Source organism: Crotalus tigris, unplaced genomic scaffold, assembly GCF_016545835.1.
Source record: "Crotalus tigris isolate CLP2741 ecotype Arizona unplaced genomic scaffold, ASM1654583v1 scf7180000017701.1507938, whole genome shotgun sequence".
Taxonomy (NCBI): Eukaryota; Metazoa; Chordata; class Lepidosauria; order Squamata; family Viperidae; genus Crotalus; species Crotalus tigris.
This window is the reverse complement of record NW_024096577.1, coordinates 403,650-425,668: the sequence shown is the minus strand read 5'-3', so window position 1 is coordinate 425,668 and position 22,019 is coordinate 403,650. Positions and strand designations below refer to the sequence as shown.

At 42.5% G+C, this 22,019-nt stretch overlaps 1 protein-coding gene across 12 annotated transcripts in view; it reads right to left on the bottom strand.

Moving 5' to 3' along the window:
• Positions 1–19,019, bottom strand: part of NWD1 (NACHT and WD repeat domain containing 1) — a 33,185-nt gene extending 14,166 nt beyond the window's left edge. For 9 of the 12 annotated variants that reach the window (XM_039338471.1, XM_039338469.1, XM_039338474.1 and 6 more), the window contains exons 1-9: positions 18,834–19,019; positions 13,402–13,487; positions 12,385–12,501; positions 9,808–10,102; positions 5,920–7,168; positions 4,135–4,338; positions 3,886–4,048; positions 2,402–2,519; positions 11–175 (exon numbers count right to left, since the gene is read on the bottom strand). In XM_039338471.1, coding sequence (XP_039194405.1) covers positions 11–175; positions 2,402–2,519; positions 3,886–4,048; positions 4,135–4,338; positions 5,920–7,168; positions 9,808–10,102; positions 12,385–12,501; positions 13,402–13,487; positions 18,834–18,930 — 2,494 coding nt within the window. In that variant the 5' untranslated portion in view covers positions 18,931–19,019. Of the gene's footprint in view, positions 1–10; positions 176–2,401; positions 2,520–3,885; positions 4,049–4,134; positions 4,339–5,919; positions 7,169–9,807; positions 10,103–12,384; positions 12,502–13,401; positions 13,488–18,833 lie in introns of those variants that run through there. The other 3 variants (XM_039338472.1, XM_039338470.1, XM_039338478.1) reach the window with 3 other exon arrangements.
• Between the last annotated feature and the right edge of the window lie 3,000 nt (positions 19,020–22,019).

Genomic DNA, 22,019 nt, shown 5'->3' with positions numbered 1-22,019 from the left:
GATTATCTACCTCCGTGGATTTGTGTGCTATCCACAAAAGGCTGCAGAAGCAATAGAGTCTCTTGCAGGAGATGCAACTCTGGGCAGTTGATCTGGGCAAGGCACATGGCAAAGTCAGCAGTCAAGCTCTCTATACCAGGGGAAATCACTCTGCAGATGATCCAGTTCATGTTGCCTGATGGGAAAAGAAGACAGTGGGGAGCACATGCAGACAATGAGAACATCAAGAAAGTCACCAGAGCAAGGAACACCTATAGAAGGAAGTATGGAAATGAAGGAAACCTTGACTAGCGTGGCCAGGATCCTACGATGTTTCAATGGAAAACAAACAAAAGCAAGATGGAAAAAAATATCCCTTGATGAAAATATTTCTTTCAGCTTCTAAAGAGACTTCCATCTGGTAGTCTCCCAAGTTGTACAGCAATGTGGTTGGTTGTGGTTCAGTGTACACATTGTACAACTGTTTCACTTACTTATGACTTGTTTAATAACTTATGTCTAGGTAACACACAAAATGCTAAATCATAAACTGTATAGGCTTATGCCAGACAAATTGCATTATACAAATAACATGTTTGTAAGAAACTAGCCAGTCACAGTTTATTCAGGAAGCCATAATTGTGGGTTAGTATGATAAGTGAATCAGATTAATGAGTCTCATAAGTTGTTGTCAAACAGCATTACATTTTACATGAAAAATGCTTAAGTAGGGCTAAATTATCTAGACCAGTGGTTCTCAACCTTTTTAATGCCGCGACCCCCAACCGGTCGTAAGGCGAGGACTACCCAATCGGTCGTAAGTCGAGGACTTTCCCTGCCCGGGAGCGCCCCGCGTGCGTGGTGCTGCCCCCTGCGCCAGCCAAGGCGTAGCTGGCAAGCGGCAGAGACGGCACAGGCCGACCACCGGCTGGGCCACCAGCTGGCCCAGCCCAAGGGAGGTAAGGCATCTGCCGGGCCCTACACGCGCCAGCAACCCTCCCTGCGCCCGCCAGCTTCCCACCTCCCACCCCTGGCCCTCTTTTACTTACATTTTTAGTAGTTGCTCAGCAGGGACGGGTGGAAACTTACAGACAGCTTGCCTTCACTGCAGACAACTTGCAGCACCGTTTGCAGAATAGGACTTTTGGCAGGCTCAGCAGGGCAGAGACAGCCTGGACAATTCCTATTGGCTTTTGAAAGCCAATAGAATTAGACTCTATTCAAGAGAGTCTATTCTATTGGCTTTCAAAAGCCAATAGAATAAAAGGGAGTAGCACAGCTAAGCAAAAGGGGGAAAAAATGGCAGACTGCATTGTTTGGCGACCCCCGTGAAATGGTCATTCAACCCCAAATGGGTCATCATAACAGGTTGAGAACCGCTGATCTAGACAGGCCAATCTATTTTATAACTACTTAGCAGTTTTCTGAACAAGGAACACTAGGAAGGAGGCAATGCTAAACCACTTCTGAGAAACTTTGCCAAAAAAACTACAGGGACTTGTTTAAGCGGTCTCTGAGAATCAGAGACAATTTAACTTATTGTTAAAAAGCAATGTTTTCTACAGTCCAACACATTTCAGATCAAACTGGGGCTTCTTTAGGGACATTATAATTATCCTCCTTCTTTATCTTCTGCAAGTTTGCCTGGTGCTCTAAAAGAGGGAACATCATGCTGGAAGTAGTTAATACATTAATAACAAATCCCAGCTTCCCCTCTGCTTAGCCCAGTGATGGCAAACCTTTTAGAGACTGAGTGCCCAAAAACTGGCCCCGCCCCAGCTCCACCCCCTGCCCCGCCCCCACCCCACCTGCCCGCAGGGCCACTCACCGCCTCCAGGGCCCGCCGCAGATCACCCAGGCAGCCCAGCAGCGCCATGGCAGCCACGCCCTCTGCCCGCACCCCGCAGCATCAACTATGCACGATTGGGCGTGAGCACAGAGTCTTGTCTACACTGCCTGGCTGCCATGTCCTTGGCTGCGCTGCTCTGCGTGGGCCATGCTCGGGGGCGACTCTCCTCCAGGGGGGCTGCTGGTGAGGAGGGGGTCGCAGGGGAGCAAGGCTGGGGCAACGGCACATGTGCCCATAGAGAGGGCTCTGAGTGCCGCCTCTGGCACCCGTGCCATAGGTTCGCCACCACTGGCTTAGCCTATCTCTCCTTCCCCATCTTTTAGTTATAGTATATTCTTGGAATATGCTGCATTTTGTATTTCAGATATGGTACTTCTGAAGAAATATAATGGGACATAAATATATATATATTTTCCTCAACAGGAATGGATTTACCATCTACCACCCCTTCTTTTCTTGTGTCGCTATTTATTCCTTATTTGGTCTACCAAGGCCATAACTGGCATTTGCACAATGTGTAGGAAATCTTGTGAAGTGTAGCTCTTTTGGGCTTAAAATATCAAGAACTCTTACCCAAAATATCTCTTTGCAGCTCCTCAAACAGACCTGCTTGCAGTAAATGGAAGGGCAGTTCGCTCAACTTCCTCTGGTTTGCAAGGGTGCTGGAGAACCAAAGAGGCTGAGGAATCACCTAGAATGAAAGGAATCAGCATTTGACTTTTACTTTTCTAAAATCCACATCAATTTCTTATTTACAATGAATCAAATCAAGGCACGCTTTCCAGCCATTAAGTATTGGTATAAGCCATGAGTAGGCAACCATGGCTCTTTTATGACTCGTGGACTTTAACTCCCAGAATTCCTGAGCCAACATAGCTGGCTCAGGAATTCTGGGAGTTGAAGTCCACAAGTCATAAAAGAGCCATGGTTGCCTACTCCTGGAGAAGCCAATACTCAGGAACTCTGGGAGTTGAAGTCCATGAGTCATAAAAGAGCCGAGGTTGCCTACCCCTGGTATAAGCAATGCAAATGACTTATTTATTACTTTCTTCTGACTTGGTGAGTTTATGTTGCCCTGTATCAGGGTTTCTACCTTCATCTTTCAAACTCTTTATTTTGGGATGGCTCAGAGCTCCGTTATAAAGGTAAATATTAATAGCATATTTGTAGATAATGGCTAGCTTTCTGTAAAAGGTGGGAAACAGATTAAAATATCATATGGCTCATAAAATAATATTCAAATGTTGAAAAATGTGAAAAACAACCTTCCCAAGCCTAAAACCCAGAGGAAAACCATAAAAAACTCACTTTTATTTATTTGTTTGTTTGCAAAATTTATTGGCTGCCCATTTTACCTCAAGGTAACTCTGGATAACTACCTAGATAAAAACTATGTAAGCTAAAAATATAAATCAGTTAATACAAAAAACCAAACACTGTGCCTAATTAAAAACTGGGGAGGGCAAGAGTAGGATGAGGTGAAAATCTATCAACCACCTCTACTGTGATGCTCCTCCATTACTTATGTGCAAGATATGTGCCAAAGATTTGTATCTGAAAGTTCTCTTAAATTCCTCTTTAAAAGAAATCAAATGCCTTTTGCACCCTCAAATGTTCCCCACCTCTATTCTGTATTACTCTTGTCTTGCTTTATTCTCTTATCTGAGAATAAAGCCCACCAACCTCTTTTGGGCTTCTGAATAAAATTTATGATGCTGCACTACAATATCTCCTCTAGGGTTACCCTTTCCCAATCTGATCTCATCTCTCTCTCTCTCTCCCTCTCTTTCTCCAATCTTTGTTGGCATTACATTTCCCAAAATTATGGCTGGTAAATATGAGAGAGGCTCCAGTCATACAATTTCTACCAGGCCCAACAAAACAAAACCATTTTACAGAAAAACAGAGCTAGCGTTTTTCTATAACCTTTACTGGATTTCTCTTCCTTCTTCTCTGGGAAACTCCCAGGAAGTACTGCTGTCTTGGGTCTCCCAACCATCCATCTCTCTATCCATCTATCCATCCATCCTCCACGTCCTCAGTTTCCAGAAGTTCACCTTCCTATCAAAGCTCACAGGCTTGCTGGAGGACGGTAGCTGGATGGGTTTCTTCATGCCCCAGCTCCATGTCCCCCTGAAGTAATCTGCCAGGAGCTGGTGACGCTTGATCCTTTCCTCTGGCTTGGACAGGTAGCGCTGCTCCACAGCATCAGCCAACTCCCTGCGTGGAAGGAAGAAGATATGTCAAAGCTGACGCCTGCTTTTTCATCATCTCAGCGGCCTTGGAGGGAAAGGGTAGCAACTGACCTGTGGAGAAAATGCTTTAGCACAAAGCCATCCGCCCACCGGTCCTCCAGCCATTGGGCCAAGTCCTGGTATAACTGAGCCCATAGCAAGGGTGGAAAGCGAAGGGTCACCTTGCTCGGAGGAGGATGAAGCCGATAAATTTCAGTGAGAACCTCATTATCCAGGGACAAGATATCTTTTTGTTCTGCTTCTGAGAGCCCATGTCTGTGGAAAGGGCAGAGGGAGAAGCAGATAGCAATAGCAATAGCACTTAGACGTATATACCGCTTCACAGTGCTTTACAGCCCTCTCTAAGCAGTGTACAGAGTCAGCACATTGCCAACAACCTGGGTCCGCATTTTACCAACCTCAAAAGGATGGAAGGCTGAGTCAACCTTCAGCCGATCAGGATAGAACTCTTGGAATGAGCAGTGAGTTAGCCTGCAGTACTGCATTCTAACCACTGCGCCACACGGCTCTGGTAGGCACCTGTTATTCCTCTCTTCCCTCAGCAGATAATTGGGGAAGGAAATGGCTAGACTGCTAAAAATAATTTCTTCTTTGTGCCCTTCTTTATAATGATTTGAGTTAGTCCTTGACTTACAACCATGTTCAAAATTATAACTGCCTGAAAAAAGTGACTTACATGGAGTGAGACAACTTGCCATAGTCAATTTACAAACGGTCCTCACATTAACTACCATTGCAATATCCCCACAATCACATAATCAAAATTTGGCACTTGGCAAGCAGCATACATTTATGATGGCTGCAACATCCCAGGGGGTCATGTGATCACCATTTGCAAAAATCCCAGGTAGTTTGGAACAAGTAAAATTAACGGGGGGACTTGCTTAATGACTGCTTCATGATTCACTTAACAACTGCAGTGATTCGCTTAACAACTATGGCGAAAAAAGTTGTAAATTTGGACTCAACACACTTAGCAACCACCTTGCTTCGGAAACAGAAATTCATGTCTCAGTTGGGGTTGTAAGCAGAGGGTTACCTGTACCTGCTTTAAGGTATCTCGCCATAGAATACCACCAAATGACAGATTGGGTAACAAGCAGCCCTCTGGTTGCCTGCAGGAAATTCTTGGATAGTTTCTTAATTCTAGGACCCCATAGAAAGGACTGTAGAGAGGACTGTCCAGAATAACTGCCCAAGTCACTTTGGATAGTGAGATGGGTGGCATAAATAAATAAGAAAATAAATAAGAAAATAAATAAGAAAATAAATAAATAAGAAAATAAATAAATAAAACCTTACCTTGGGATTTAATGGAAGTATGAAACACAAAGGAAGGTTTGAAACTAATGGCAAGAAATAAAACAGTGATTAATCAAAGAGAGAAGCAACGTAAAACTAAGGAGAAATTTCCTGACAGTTAGAACAATTAACAGTAGAACAACCTGCCTCCAGAAGTGGTGAACACTCTAACACTGGGAGTTTTTAAGAAGAGACTGGACAGCCATTTGTCTGAAATGGTACAGGGTTTGCTGCTTGAGCAGGGGGTTGGACTAGACAACCTCCAAGGTCCCTTCCAATTCTATTACTATTACTACTACTACTACTACTACTACTACTACTACTACTACTACTATTTAGAACCTGGCCATTTTATCATTAAAAGAAATGCTAATAGCCACCATATTCCATCTCTGGGGATTTATCTGGAATTCTCTTTTCCCTCCACAGAACTTGGACAATTTCACCAGGGTACCACTTATAGTCTCCTTTATTGGCAATTGTGTCCTGCTATTTTAAACCTTTGTCCATGGTGACACAAACATTTGTACTCACCGGGCACAGGCAAGATAGCCAAGTACATGTGCTATTAAGATGGATCCATGCACCACCTCCAGGTGGTCACACAAGTGATATGCAGATTCCAAGGCTGACGATGAAATGGATGGTGCTGCAAGTACAATGTATGAAGTCCAATGCTGGGCTTGTCTTATGGCCAGGTCCACTGGCAGAGCATATGCGCCTTTTGCAAAGCTTTGCAGAAACAACTCCTGCTGAGTGCGCCTTAGTGTGCGCCCTGCGGATGCCAAGGTTTTGGAGAGAATTACCCTCACTTGCTCTTGAGAAAGAGGTCCCATCTCAAAATAATCCTCTGGAGCCCCAGTCATCTTCTGCAGAACTTCATTTTCCTTCTGAAGCACAGTAAGAATCACGTGTGTTTTTGGAGGACAGATTTTTGGCAACCAGAAAGCTCTGTGAGCATTTCTAGTTATGTGTAGCTGCTCCATTGAATCAAGGAGCAGGACGAGGGACCATGTGCCCTGGCAAGAAGCTAAAGAAAGCAGGAAGTGGAAGAACAGGACTGGATTGCCAACTGGCTTGGTATAAGGGAAACCCATGGCTAAGCAAACTTGTAGGCAGAGGCTATGGAGTAGGCTGTTACATGTGGAACTATCCTGTGAGGTTCCCAGCAAACGAAGTATCACCACTGTCTCCTGACCCAGGGTGATGTGTATGGACTCACTGAGATGGCACAACAGGGCTGTTTTGCCACATCCTGATGGCCCACAGATGACAAGTGGGGAATGGGCTTGATGGTGATTCTGTTTAATGCGCTGGCAAATGTGATCCAGTAGATTCTGCTGCCAGCAGAAAGCCTGGCTGTGTTTTTGACCAAGGACTATATGATGAGTGAGCTCTTGAATCAGCTCAGGTGGCTTCCCAAGATTTTGTTCTTGAGATCTCAGGCTCCTGAGCACATGATGGTTGGTGGCAGCAATAAATTGGTCACAGAAATCCTTCAAATACTTGGGCCAGGGCTTCTGCCGAAAAGAGTTGGGTTTTACTTCATGTGGAATCCTGTGAAACTTAATCAGCTCAGGGTACATGCTTACGATGTTTGCCTTCAGATCTGCTAACTGTTGTGGTTCTTTAGGGTGCAGCTCACCGCCAACTTCATCTGTGCCCACCAGTGAGTCCACTCTATCTGATGTGGGCATGTCCACTTCTGTGAAGAATACCATGGTACTTTGGCCATCACATTCACCTGATCTGAAGAGACCAGCCTCAATTTCCTGGTATATCTCTATAAAAGATTGAGAAAAGATTATAGAATTCAGAAGGGGAGCCACACAGGCCAAAGCAACTACTAGAATTAAGGAAGCCCTGGACAAGATTTACAGCGGTTGATATAGAACCACAATGAAGTTGGTTTAGCTCAGGCATGTCAAACTCGCGACATTACATGACGTCGCACAATGTATCGTGACTTTTTCCCCATTGCCGGCAATGGGGTGGGTGCAGTTTTGGTGTGATGCATCCGGCCCGTAGGCCGGCAGTTTGACATGCCTGGTTTAGCTGCTATCTGCAAGACTTCTCTTCACATTGAAACTCCTTTTTCACTTGCCCGTTACCCCAATCTTTTGGTTCCTACCAATATGTTCCATCTTTTGTCAGCAGCCACTTCATTTCTTTACCTAAGTTGCCAATGGGAGGTTTCAGTGAAAGGCTGAAGAACAGGTTGCTTTGTGTGTATGAAGATCACCCACCATGTGAATAGACATTGGTGGTGATGGCAGCTAGCTTCTTCTTCCCTGCTTCCACCATTTGATTGCTCTAATGGCAGCAATCCACTAAGAAGGTACATCATCCCATTCTTGGCAGCTGCAGTAGTTTGGTTAGGGGAGAGGAGGTATAAAGGCAGGTAGCCATCAATTTATGATCACGATTGGGACCAGAACCTCTGTTGCTAAGCAGCGTTAAGTGAGATATGGTTGATTTATACAACCTTTTTGACATAATTGTTAAGTGAATCACACAGTGGTTAAGGAAATCTGGCTTTCCCCATTGATTTTGCTTGTTGGAAGCCCCCTAAGAAGGTTGCAAATGGATGCTGCAACCATTCTAAATACATGCCAGTTGCCAAGTGCCTAAATTGTGATCATGTGACTGAGGACACTGAGACAGTGTGAGGACCAGTCATAGATCATTTTTTTCAGTGCCAATATAACTTTGAACAGATTAGACAAAAGTTCTTAAGTTGAGGGTTACCTGTGCATTTTTTAGGCTTAAGAATGAGACACTAAGCTTCTGTGATGAAACCCAGGATTTTAAAATGTCTATCATAATATAGTTCTACCTTTGCAACTTTTAATGAGCATTTAATAAAGCAAAAATAATGGCTTCATAAAAGGATGATAGCTTTGCAGTTAAGAAGCTTTCCCATGCATGCCTAAAAATGAAGACTGTGGATGTCCTATGAATTTATTTATTTTTCTTCTTCTTCTTTTGCCTGTGAGAAAGAAGGAAGCAAGCAGAATGTTTTTACAATGCAGTTATCCATAGCTCAGAGTGGGACATTAACTAAGTTTCATTTTCTGTGTTTTCCTGTTGGCTCAAAGTGATTTCTGGTTGTTGCTTGTGTTTTAAAACCAACAGTGATGAAAATAATTGCAAGATGATTTCAAAGTCCTTCTGAAGGATAGGAAATGAGAACAATGGCAATGTAGAAGTGCTCTTATTTTCTCCAAAGGAAAGAAAGGACATGAAGCAACAAGAAGGACATCTACTATATAACAAAATAAAATAAAAGAGGAAAAGGCAGATGGGAACTGATAGTAGGAAATCTTTAGATGTTGTAGATCCATGCAGGTCTAGGACAATTCGGCGCAGCCAGCTCAGCGTGGCCAGCTCACTGCAGCCAGCTCACCACTACCAAGTCACCATTGCCAACTCACTGCCAAGTCATCACAGACAACTCAACATGTCCAATTTGCCACGGAGACAATGCACCAAGGGCAGCTGGAGGGAGAGCGCAGAGTGGTGGTGGGGTTTCCCACTGGAGAGAGAGCCAGGGGGGCAGGAAAGCGAGCAGCTGGACAGAGTGCAGAATGGCAGTGGTGGTCAGGAGCTTCCCATTTTCACACCCTCGCCGCTCTTGCTGCTGCTGCTGCTGCTGTGGTGAACTCTAGGCTGTTTGCACTTCAGGTTGTTGGGCAGTGGCGATGGTGTTCAGCCTATTCAGTGGCGGAGGTGGGCGGGGCGGGTAGTGGTGGGGAGGTGATGAAGACTGGACATGTCCCATTTTCACAGATCCTCGCCACTGCCATGGGCCATTCGGCAATAGTGGTGTTTGTGCCAGGGGTGGGGCAGGCAGTGAGGAAGCACAGAGGTCGGATGTGTCCCATTTTCACACACCCTGCCATCGCCACTGAACGGCCTGAACATCACTGCTGCCAAGATGCCCATGGCAGCGGCAAGAGCGATGAGTGTGAAAATGGGATACGCCTGGCCTCTGCCACCACTGAATGGCCCAAACCCCACCACCGCTGCTGAACGGACCAAACTCCAAATGGCCCAGAGTCTAGATTTATGTGGTGAACCATCTATTTTGTTCAAATTTATTTATTTATTTATTTATTTATTTCTGAGACTTATATACCGCTTTAAGTGCAAGCACTCTCTAAGCAGTGTACACCAGTAAGCAATGTATATATATATTTACATTGCCCCCAACAATCTGGGTCCTCATTTTACCTACTCCGGAAGGATGGAAGGCTGAGTCAACCTTGAGCCAGTGAGATTTGAACCGCTGACCTGCTGAACACAGTCAGCTAAAGTGGCCTGCAGTACTGCACTCTAACTGCTGCGCCACCTCGGCTCTGTGGTACCTTAAGGTCCCAGCAAGGCATGCTGTAGTGGAGACCTCTTTTCTGGGAAGCATACCTGACTTGTGGTAATTCTGCAATTGCTCCCGGCTGATGAGCCCATGTTTTTCTGCTTGGCAAGCGGCCCTACGGAGGATCAAGAGTAAGTCTTCCTCCACACCATCTGGGTTTGCCTGAGATGTTTGCTGCAGAACATACATGGGAGGGATGGCGTTCTCATCCTTCAGGTACCTTTGGGCCAGAAGCTGCAAGGTCTTGGGCTCCTCCAGAAGTTGTGCTCTGATGGCCTCAAATTCCAGTTCCCCGATGGTCAGAGGAATAGGGCAGCGGCTGTAGTCATTTCCAAGCAGCGCCTGTAGCAAATAAATTTTCTCAGTAATTCTTCTGAAGGTATAAGCTGGGATGACCTGAAAATCCAAGTTGCACCAAGGAGGCATGCAAAAGCCTTAGTAAGGCCACACCTAGAATACTGCATCCAGTTTTGGTCACCACACTATAAAAAAAAATGTTGAGACTCTGGAAAGAGTGCAGAGAAGAGCAACAAAGATGAAGAACGGTTGCAAGAATTGGGCATGGCTAATCTAGAAGAAAAGGACCAGCGGTGACATGATAGCAGTGTTCCAATATTTGAGGGGCTGTCACAGAGAAGAGGGGGACAACTTATTTTCCAAAGCGCCCAAAGGCCAGACAAGGAGCAATAGATGGAAACTGATCAAGGAGAGATTCAACCTAAAAATGAGAAATTTTCTGACAGTGAAAACAATCAACCAATGGTAAGTTTGCCTTCGGAAGTTGTGGGAGCTTCATCACTGAGGCTTTCAAGAAGAGATTGGACAGCCACCTGTCAGAAATGGTATGGGGTCTCCTGCTTGAGCAGTGGGTTGGACTAGATGACTTACAAGGTCTCTTCCAACTCTGTTATTCTGTACATTTTATAAGTGTGTCCATAACATATTACTCCTATAACTATGGCTAAAAACTTGCGTAATTGTATTCCAATAAATTTTTGGAAAAGACCCTAATGCTGGGAAAGATTGAAGACAAAAGGAGAAGGAGACTGCGGAGGATGAGATGGTTAGATAGAGTTATCAACACAATGAACATGAATTTTGGCAAACTTTGAGGAGCTCTCCAGTCTATGCTATGCTCCATGGGGTTGCGAAGAGTTGGATACAACTTAGTGATTGAACAAGAACAATTCCAATTTTAAAAAGACAGTTTATACACATTTTAAATATTCTTGGTCAAGGCCATTGGTAAAACAAAGACAATTTCTCTAGGTTGCTCACTAGCAAAATACTGTAGTACACATCTTTTGGTGCATTTGTTTATTTACAGTATACAGTTTAGAAGCCACTTAATTTTAAAAATAGGGAAAACAGAACAAAAATAAACAAATTCATGAGTGGTCAAAAGACAGGTATTTAAATAAAAAACATAATAATAATAATAATAATAATAATAATAATAATAATAATAATAAAGTTGGAAGGGACCTTGGAGGTCATCTAGTCCAACCCCCTGCTCAGGCAGGAAACCCTATACCATTTCAGACAAATGGCTGTCCAGTCTCTTCTTAAAAACTTCCAGTGTTGGCGCATTCACCGCTTCTGGAGGCAGGTTGTTCTACTGGTTAATTGTTCTAACTGTCAGGAAGTTTCTCCTTAGTTCTAGGTTGCTTCTCTCCTTGATTAGTTTCCAACCGTTGCTTCTTGTCCTGCCTTCAGGCGCTTTGGAAAATAGCTTGACTCCCTCTTTTTTGTGGCAGTCCCTGAGCCAATGGGGCTTAAGCATCATTCTGTCTGAAGACCTGGTTGTACAGCTAGGTCTTTAATAGCTTCCTGAATATAATCAGGGTGGAACCATCTGGTTTTCTGTGGGCGGGGGGAGATGTCTCATTCCAGAGGGCCAGAACCATACAGAGAAAGTACTATTTATCAGTGCTCTTTCTTTTCCCTGTCCCAGCACCAGGACCTCTGTGTATTATTTTTTTCTGTAAAGATGGTCTTTGACTTATGATCAGATTGGGACCAAAATTTCTGTTGTTAAGCAAGCTATTTGTTAAATAAATTGTGCCTGATTTTACAATCTTTTTTTAAAGCAAATCACTCCAGTTGTTAAATGAATCATGTGGTCGTTAAGTAAATCCAGCTTCCCCCCTTGATTTTGCTTGTTGGAAGCCAGCTGGGAAGGTAATAAATGGTGATTACATGATCCCAGGATGCTGCAACGATAAAAAAAAAATACATGCAAACTTGCCAACTTCCCAAATTTTGATAATGTGACATGGGAATGCTGTAACACAGATCAGTGCTAGAATTGGTCTTAAGTCCAATTTTTTTAGTGCTGTTCTAACTTTGTATAGTTACTAAATGAAGGGTTGTAAGTCAAGGACTACCTCTACCATCTTCCTCAATACCAGCAATATAAGCAGTAAAATAGTAGCAGTGTTATCACTGATTACTCCATGGCCCAGCTCCTTCCCTAGTCAGAATGAAATAAAGGTAGTATTTTTTCTAAAAAAAAATTAGGAACCAAGACAACATGCTGTACACCAGGCACTAAGGATTGTTATTGTAAAAAAATTAATAAAACTTTTTTTTTAAAAAAATAAAGAAATAAAGGTAGTACTTACAATAAAGCTGGAACTCACTGAAAGTTTCTGGCAGCGTTTGATCTCTTCTAAAAAGAGTTGGGTAGACATATGGCGGGTGCCCATGTGATCAAAGATGCCCCATCTTAAATCAATAACCTAGAGTAGATTTCAAGATGGATCATAGGAACTGGCTGGCAGACAACATCATCTGAAAACATTTCTCCCCATTTTCATTAAGTTAGATACATGACTATTACACAGTTAAAGGGTCAAGTGGCAGAACTCAGCTTGTCATGTTTTCAATATAAACCTTTTTTTTTTTTGCTTCTTTCAACTTTTTGTTCAGAGAAGGAAGATGTACTGTAAATTGTCCATTAGTCCTCTTTGCAGTAGGTGTAACTATAAATATGTTAGATCTTGTAAGAGGAAGAATAATATATAAATGAAATTAACTACAACATTTAAAAACATTGTTGAGGTTAATTCTTCAGTTGTTTCTGTTGTTTTGACTACTGTGTTGTGAACATAAACATATACACTGTTTTGACTACTGTGTTGTGAACATAAACATATACACTGTGCTAGAACAGATCTAGCCTGGCCCAACAGAATTTTTGGGAACTCACAGGGCAGTGGGACTTTTGTTGTCATGGCACCATCTCTGAACATGAGAGATTCATCTTTTTCACTATCACCATAGTTATTACTTACCAAACAGTAAATTTTCACAAATGCACTGGTAAAAAACCCAATTCTGGAGAACCTCAACAATAGCAAACAACTCCTCAGGTCTTAAGGCCAGTGATATTGGGCTTCAGCTTACATTGAAATCCTAGTGTTTGCTGATCTTGCTGTCCTTCTTGCAAAGTTTCATTACCGAATTTAGTACGGTAACAGCATTGCTTTGTTACAAGTGTTGGCTGGCTATTAAGCTTAAAAGATGTTGTAGTGAAACATTTGCCAGAAAAAAAGAACACAGGCTCAATAAAGATCAAGATTCCTATATTTCAATCCTGAGCTGCAAATGTTCTCCATTAACTGCTACTTCTAGCTTACCTCAAACATCAAGCCATGCTTTTGGCAGAAGACTTGCACTTCTGGATATGCCATCTCCATCAAGGCTTCTCTTTCTCCTGCCATATCTGCAAGGAAGAATTAGGTCCTTTGCTGACTAGCATTAGACATCATTTCTTGAAATGGCAATCCCATTGTTCACTCTTGATCACATAATGCTGTTACCCTCTCATCCCCAGTCCAAAACTTAAGCAGTGCTTTGTGATCCTTTATACACTGCAAAACAGCTAGTTTATCTTGCTTCAGCTGCCAGGGAGCTGTAAGCAGCACATAATTTTTTTATCATACTCTATGCTACTGTGTTCAAGGAAGTGTATTCATATGGGCATTTCAGTCATAGGTAGATTTCTGAGGAAAATGTCTGTATTTAATAATAATAATAACAACAACAACAACAACAACAACAACAACAACAACAATAATAATAATAATAATAATAATAATAATAATAATAATAATAATAAAGTTGGAAGGGATCTTGGAGGTCATCAAGTCCAACCCCCTGCTCAGGCAGGTAACCCTATACCATTTAGGACAAATGGCTGTTCAGTTTCTTCTTAAAAACTTCCAGTGTTGGAGTGTTCACCGCTTCTGGAGGCAGGTTGTTCCACTGGCTAATTGTTCTAACTGTCAGGAAGTTTCTCCTTAGTTCTCCTTAGTTCTCACCCTCCTTAGCAAGAAGGGTGAGAAACAATCAGTGATGGGATTCAAATATGTGAACAACCGGTTCTCTGTATGGACGCCACTTCCAGAAGTCCATTCTGGGCCTGGGCAACAAAAAATTAGCTACTGGTTCTGCCAAACTGATGCGAACTGGCTGAATCCCATCACTGGAAACAATGCCAATGGTTATTCATAATCAGCACCCTAAAGTTATTTGTCTCATAGCAGTAAGAACAATACATTTCATTAGCCTCCTAAGACTGCAATTTTGCGGGGTGGGAGCATCTGAAAGACATACCACTTTTCTGCCAGGATATAATCAACCTAGCAATATCTGAATTACATCAGGGATTCCCAGGACAGGTAGTCCTTGATTTATAATCTTTCATTTAATGACCATTCTTTAATGACCATTACAAGCACACACACCCACTTCACGGTCTGTTTCTGTTGCTCTCCTCTGGGAGGAGGTTTCGAAATATTTATAGCAGAACTTCTAGATTCTGCAATTGCTTTGTTCCTTGTGCCATCTGTCTTCTAAATTCACAGGATTCTTTTTTTTCACCAGGTAGATGTATACCGTATTTTTCCATTTATAAGACGCTATTTTTTCCTGCAAACACCCTGTTCAAAAATCAGGTGTGTCTTATACAAGTGCAGCATCTTATACACGAAAAAATAATGGTAACCTCCGCAGCCCAGGGCATGCCTGTGTGGGTTCTTTATCTGCCGCTGCCATGCCGCCTGGTGCAGATGTAAGCCCCTGTGGGCTTGACACTAATGGGAGGGGGAGGGGGCAAGATCTTCTGGACAGCCGAACTTCTGGATTTGCCGGCTCAGCTGTTCGGCACTCTGCCGAACAGCTGATTGGCGCAGAGAAACGGCGGGGTGTTTAAAACCTGCCTTCACTTCCCTTGTCTTGCTGTCATGCTGGTGCTTATGCTGATTTGTTTACCAGAGTCAGAAGGCTGCTGGGAGGCAGTTGCTCCCAGCATTGACTTTGTTTGCCGTAAGCATGGAACTCGCATGCCAGAGCGTGTTATACAAGGGTGCGGTACATCCAAACTAGACTGTGTTGTTTCTCTGTATCATATATGTGTGGGTAGGTGGGTATATGCATAATTTTTGTCATGTAGTGCATATTGGAGGTGGTTATTCTTTGAGAGCTGAATGCAATGAAATTTCATTTTAATGTATGCTGACTAGTATATATTTAAAGTGACAATAAAGTTATTCTCTCTCTCTCTCACACACACACACACACATACATATCTATTCAAAGTCACAATGGCACTGAAAAAAGTGACTTAGAACTGATCCTTGAAAACAGGAAAAACTTTCTACTAGGACTTATTTAACATTCCAACACTAATATCACATTAGGGATTAAAATAAAGTTGAGTTGTACCCCACTGGATTATTTTTCCATCTTGCCCATCTGATTAGCAATGGCAATCCAATTTCTCACATTAGAAAGCTTCCCTATCCCTTATTATATAATCCTGAAAATGGTAATAACAGAATAACAAAACTAGTCCAACCCCCTGCTCAGACAGGAGAGCCTATACCATTTCAGACAAATGGTTGTCCAATCTCTTATTAAAAGTCTCCAGTGATGGAGCACCCATAACTGCTGGAGGGAAACCGCTTCGCTGGTTAATTGGTATCACTGTCAGGAAATGTCTCCTTATTTCTAGGTTGCTCTCCCCTTGATTAGTTCCCATCCATTGTTTAATGATTTAATCTTGATTTTTTTTTCAGGTACAGTCACTTTTCCATCATTAATCATCCATTAGCATTCTCATACCATATAGCTCCTTCTGTGATTGTTTTAGTTTCACTGCTTGGATAAACTAAGACAAATTTTGTGGGTTGTTATTTCTCTTCCTTTGTCAAGCTGGAATTTTCCATAGACAGATCTTGGCACTTGGAATTGTGCATAGTACATTCATGGAAGCCAGCTGCTTACTGAATCATCATCTCAATACAATATTGTCAAGTTCTAGGGCCAGCTGGCTGGAGCAATGTGCAAATTAATTCATTAACATTTTCAGTCTTTAAGAGAACATAGCAATTCAGGTTCAAGGGAGGAATGGGAAGACGCTAGATCTGGCAAACAAGAATAGGCTGAAATTTATATTTTATATAGTGCCTAGAAACAGGTGCAGTTTTGGAGATACTTGGGAGACATATAAGGATACAAAATGTATGGCTATTGGCTAAGGATTCCCCTTAATGAAGCTTAAGTCTGGTAAATTAATATCTGTGGTTTATTTGGAACATCACAATACTGACTTGCATTGCTTTCCTCCATGAACATGAATATGAAGTATTGTTAAGAAAAGAGAGTTAAAGTGCATTATGGACTTGGTTATTTATATAGTTGGTTAATGTTAGTTAGATTATGATTATCATATTTGTAATCCTGTACTCAGCTCTGGGAAGTTGGGGAGGGAGAGGGGGGGGCTTTGGGTGGGTTATATTGTAATTTTAATAAAAAAATTTAATTAAAGAAAAGAAAAGAATGTACAAGTAGTGCTCAACTTACGACTACAATTGAGCCCAACATTTTTGTTGCTAAATGAGACATTTGTTAAATGAGTTTTGGCTCATTTTACGATCTTTCTTGCCACAGCTGTTAAATGAATCACTTGTAATTGTTAGTAACACAATTGTTAAATGAATCTGGCTTCCCCATTGATTATGTTTGTCAGAAGATTGCAAAAGCTGATCACATGACCCTCGGGACACTGCAACCATCATAAATATGAGCCAGTTGCCAAGCATCCAAATTTTGATCAGATGATCATGGAGATGCTGCAATGGTCATAAATGTGAAAAAGAGTCATAAGTCACTTTTTTCAGTGCCTTTGTAACTTTGAATCATCACCAAATGAATGGTTGTAAGTTGTGCTCTCCCTGTATGAAGGGGGAGGTGAGATGATGTACCATAGCAGGTTCCCAGGAAGGAGGAAACACATTGCAAGGAGGGACAAGAGACAGCACAGTCCAGAGATGGATTGTGGGAAGAGGAAGAGATTGAGTATAGCTACCCCCTAGATTCCCAGGGTATATCTGTTAGCACTGGGGAAAATGTAAAGTCCACCTTGTCAATCCATCTTGCCTCTGCCATAAACAACCCTGTTCACTTTAGCCAAGCTAATTTCTCTTTCCTTCCCTGATCTCTCCTCCTATGTTGCAAAAATGATGACAGTTTTCCCTGCTTTATCTACATCAGGGCTTTTCAACCAGTGGTACGGGTACCACCTATGGTACATTGGCACCTGGCAGGTGGTACACGACCATCATAGAAAAGTGGTAGCGGGGGAGGGGAATGAGCTGAACCGGTGGCAGTACAAGCCTGAGCGAGAGATGGCTGGAGCTGCAGGGCTGTCAGGGCTCAGCAGAAGCGCCAGGATCAGTGCCAGGCTCCAGCCCAGAAGAAGCGCCGATCAGCTGGAATGTTGCAGCATCTCCAGGGTCTTGTGATTTACATTCAGATGCTTGGCAATTGATTCATATTTATGACGGTCACAGTGTCCCAGGGTCATGTGAAGTGACCAAAACCTGCTGCAACCACCCAGCAGACGGGGGAATAAAAACCAAACACCACCCCACACCACCCCCGCTGCCAATCCTCAACAGAAATGCTCACAACAATGAAAGCCTCGACAGGAGGAAGAGCGTGGCCGGGCGGGCAGGCAGGTGTCTTGCTCAGCTGTGGCTTGGGGGCACTTTTTTCAGTGCCATTGTAACTTCGAACAGTCACTAAGCCTACTGTTTTAAGTCGAGGACTACCTGTACTTTATCACTTTTTTTCTTCTTTTTTGGGGGGGGTCATCAAGTTTTTGACACCTTGCTAGGCAACTCGTGGTACTCGGATATTGCCATATCCTAAAATTGGTACAATGGGTGAAAAGGTTGAAAAGCCCTGATTTACATGGCTGATTTTGTGATGTGATTGGGTGGCAATGCCCAAGTGATAACTGACGTAATTCAGTTCAAACCAGGTGTGTCCAACCTTGGTCACTTTAAGATGTGGACTTCAACTCCCAGAATTCCTCAATTAGCCATGTTTGCTGGGGAATTCTGGGAATTGAAGTTCACAAGGTTGGCTACCCGTTTTAAACCATTCCATTGAGTAAATGTCTCCTGAATTGGGCAGATAATTAAAACTATAAAAATGCAAATGCTTATAAGTACAATACTTGCAGTCACCTACTTTCTTTTACACACACACCAGAACAAAATGCTTTTCCTGATACCTTGACTTAAAATAACAAAAAGAAAAACGGGCTTCATGATTCAGAGATAATACATGCAATCTTCTGCAACCATATGCAGATTGGTTGAATCAGCTAAAATAGACAACTGATTTACATTTTAAATTAAGTTGCTTAGCATTTAAAATGTTATAGTGTGCTCAGTCAGGATAAATTTACTTCATTATCTCTGCAGATAGTGACATTCATAGCATTACCTATCTCCAGCCTGCACTCACATTATCTGCAGACCTTCTAGGTGGAGGAAAGCCATGTTGATTATGGTAGCCCCAAATCACAAGGCGTTTGAAAACCCACAACAACTTTTATTAACAGCAATAAGCTTTCAGGAACTAGGTTGAGCTCAATGCTACCAGATCCCTTCTGCTTTCTGCATTTCCTACAGATCAAATCAAATCAGGGGAGATGAAGCATGCTGTTCATTCTAGTTTCCCTTCCTTTTCCCAGTCCCATTAAAAGCTTAGTTACCTGGTGTTGAACTCAAGAAGATTCTGAGGAGGTTGGGAGGCCAACGGCTTCGGAACGAACCCCACTTCCCCTGAAGAAGGTCTTGGAGGGGATCCATCTGGTGGCTTATGCTGAGTTCTGCTTGAGTTGGCAACTGGCTGCTTTCTTCTTTCACAAGGAGCAAAGTTTTCTTCAGACACCACCAATCAACATGAGCAAAACTTCACATGCTTCAGAAAAACTTAAACCCAACTGCCAAGAAGGCCCAGGGAGAAAACGATTGGCTCTGCTGGGAACAGATTGCCATAACTACTGCTGTTTGTGAACAAGTGAGAGTCCCAGAATGCACAGTGAGACGCCATCAATTGAGACTCACCTGGGAAAACCTCTGCAACCAAGATGGATCAGATACCCTTATTCTGCATGACTGATGCAAGCTTGTGACTGTTTATGCTGCAGGGGCAGCAGATAATGGCACAACTTGGACTTGACCCATGGGCATTGGCCTGGGACTCCACAAACAAGTGTGTTTGTGTACTGTCCTCGAGTCAGTATTGATTCTTGGCAACTACCTGAACTTGCTCCCAGCAGCTTCCTTGGCAAGGTTTTTCAGAAATGGTTTGCCATTGCTTCCTTTCTAGGACTGAGAGTGATTGGCTTAAGGTCACCCAGCTGGCTTTGTGCTAAAACAGGGCTGGAACTCTCAATTTCCTATTCCTAACCACTATACCATGCTGACTTTCCCATAAACAAGAGGGTCCTAAAATTCAGCTCCTCCTTTTACAATATATTTTAGGTTTCGGGAAAACAGCTTTCTCCTCATTAAAAATTAGCTTTTTCCTTCTCTTCTAACATAAGGTTTTCCTTTGGAAAGGGATGGAAGATCAGGAATTAAAATGTCCAGAAAGGACTCTTGCCCAGATACTCTTAACACAGAACTGCCAAGGAGCTTCAACATGGATCCATTGCCAGAGAATTCATAACTATATGCCTGTGGACTTCATCTATATATTACTAAAATTCTCGTCTCAGGCAAAACGGTGCATCATAGGGCAACAATTTTTGAATCAAGGTATCTCAAATGAGCTAATTTACAATAATTTCCCAAAATTACACATCCATAACTCCTGAGAGAATGAAATTTGGGAAAGGTCCAGGCAGAAGAAGAACATCATGGCTTCAGAATCTAAGGGACTAGTTTGGACAAAACTCAGCAGCACTTTTTCATGCGGCTGCTGATAAAAACAGGATCGTCAACATGATTGCCAACATCCGATAACGGATATGGCACGAGAAGAAGAAGAAGTGGCTGCTTCAGTGTTACTGACTGCTGCTGTGGTCACATGATCTTCATTTTCAACATTCTGTGATAGTTGTCCAGGCAGTCTTGCAATCCCTCAGTCTCCCTTCCATCCAGCAGCAGCTACTTACCTAACTTGCAAGGAAGAGAAGGGAAGATTTTTCAATGCTCCTTGTCAGATTCCCACAGGGCTCTTCAACATCTTCATCAACAATCTGGACAAGGGGATAGATGGGGAACTCATCAAATTTGCAGACGACACCAAGCTGGCAGGAATAGCCAACACTCCAGAAGACAGGCTTAAGATACAGAAAGATCTGGACAGACTTGAATACTGGGCACTATCTAACAAAATGAAGTTCAATGGTGAAAAAGAAAGGTTCTACATTTAGGCAAGAAAAACCAAATGTACAGATATAGTATAGGGGTATCTTGCTCAATAGTAGTAACTGTGAGAGGGACCTCAGAGTCCTAGTGGACAATCACCTAAATATGAGCCAGCAATGTGCTGCAGCTACCAAAAAAGCCAACACAGTGCTGGGCTGCTTTAACAGAGGGATAGAATCAAGATCACGTGAAGTGTTAATGAAAGGATTTTATTGTGCTTATGATTTTAGTATGTTTAAGTTTGACATTAGGATTTATTATATATATAGTAACCATTTTATATTGATACATATAGTGTTATCATGTAATCATTGTTTTGTTATTTTGTAATCATTATTTTGTAGTTAATTGCTTGATCAGATGCTTTATATATATATTGGAAAAGTAAGGGCTTCATGCTTTAAGTATAGGTGATTGCTTATATGAAAAGAGCACAGTAAGGGGAGGGGGAAAAGGAGTTACGGATGGAGCCTGGGTTGCTGTGTATGAGTCATCATCTAGGAATTGTTTTTTTGTGCCATCTTATGCCTGGTACCAAGACCTGATCTCTTTGTTCTGAAAAGGTATAAAAGGTGGAAGACATCTTTTCTGGTTGTTGCCTTCATCTCTCTACCAGCCACGAAGAGAGATGGGGTCACCCAACTCGGTTTTGATCAAAATAAAAGTTGTTTGCTTGCTGAAACCTCGGCTCAGGAGTTTCTTTGGCTCTTTTAAATTCCTGAGTAATGCTGGGGCAATTGTGAGGTTAAGTGGAAAACCTTACATTAATACCACTTTACAATGCCTTGGTAAGGCCGCACTTGGAATACTGCATCTAGTTTTCGTCACAATGTAAAAAAGATGTTGAGACTCTAGAAAGAGTACAGAGAAGAGCAATAAAGATGATTAGGGGACTGGAGGCTAAAACATATAAAGAACGATTGCTGGAATCGGGTATGTCTAGTTTAATGAAGAGAAGGACGAGGGGGGGACATGATAGCAATGTTCCAATATCTCAGGGGCTGCCACAAAGAAGAGGGAGTCAAGCTATTCTCCAAGGCGCCTGAAGGCAGGACAAGAAGCAACGGATGGAAACTATTCAAGGAGAGAAGCAACCTAGAACTAAGGAGAAACTTCCTGACAGTTAGAACAATTAACCAGTGGAACAACCTGCCTCCAGAAGCGGTGAATGCTCCAACACTGGAAGTTTTTAAGAAGAGACTGGACAGCCATTTGTCTGAAATGGTATAGGGTTTCCTGCCTGAGCAGGGGGTTGGACTAGATGACCTCCAAGGTCCCTTCCAACTTTATTATTATTATTATTATTATTATTATTATTATTATTATTATTATTATTATTATTATTACTATTATAAGGAAACTCATTAAGGAAGCTGGCAGGAATTTGGAAGTCACTCCTGCTCCCACTCTTTTTTGCCTGCCCTTGGTCATTCTGTTTCCCTGTTTAAGTAAGGAAATATCTCTGAAACAGTCACCCAATGGGGCACAGGTTATCTACTCATTTGCTGAACTAATAAACT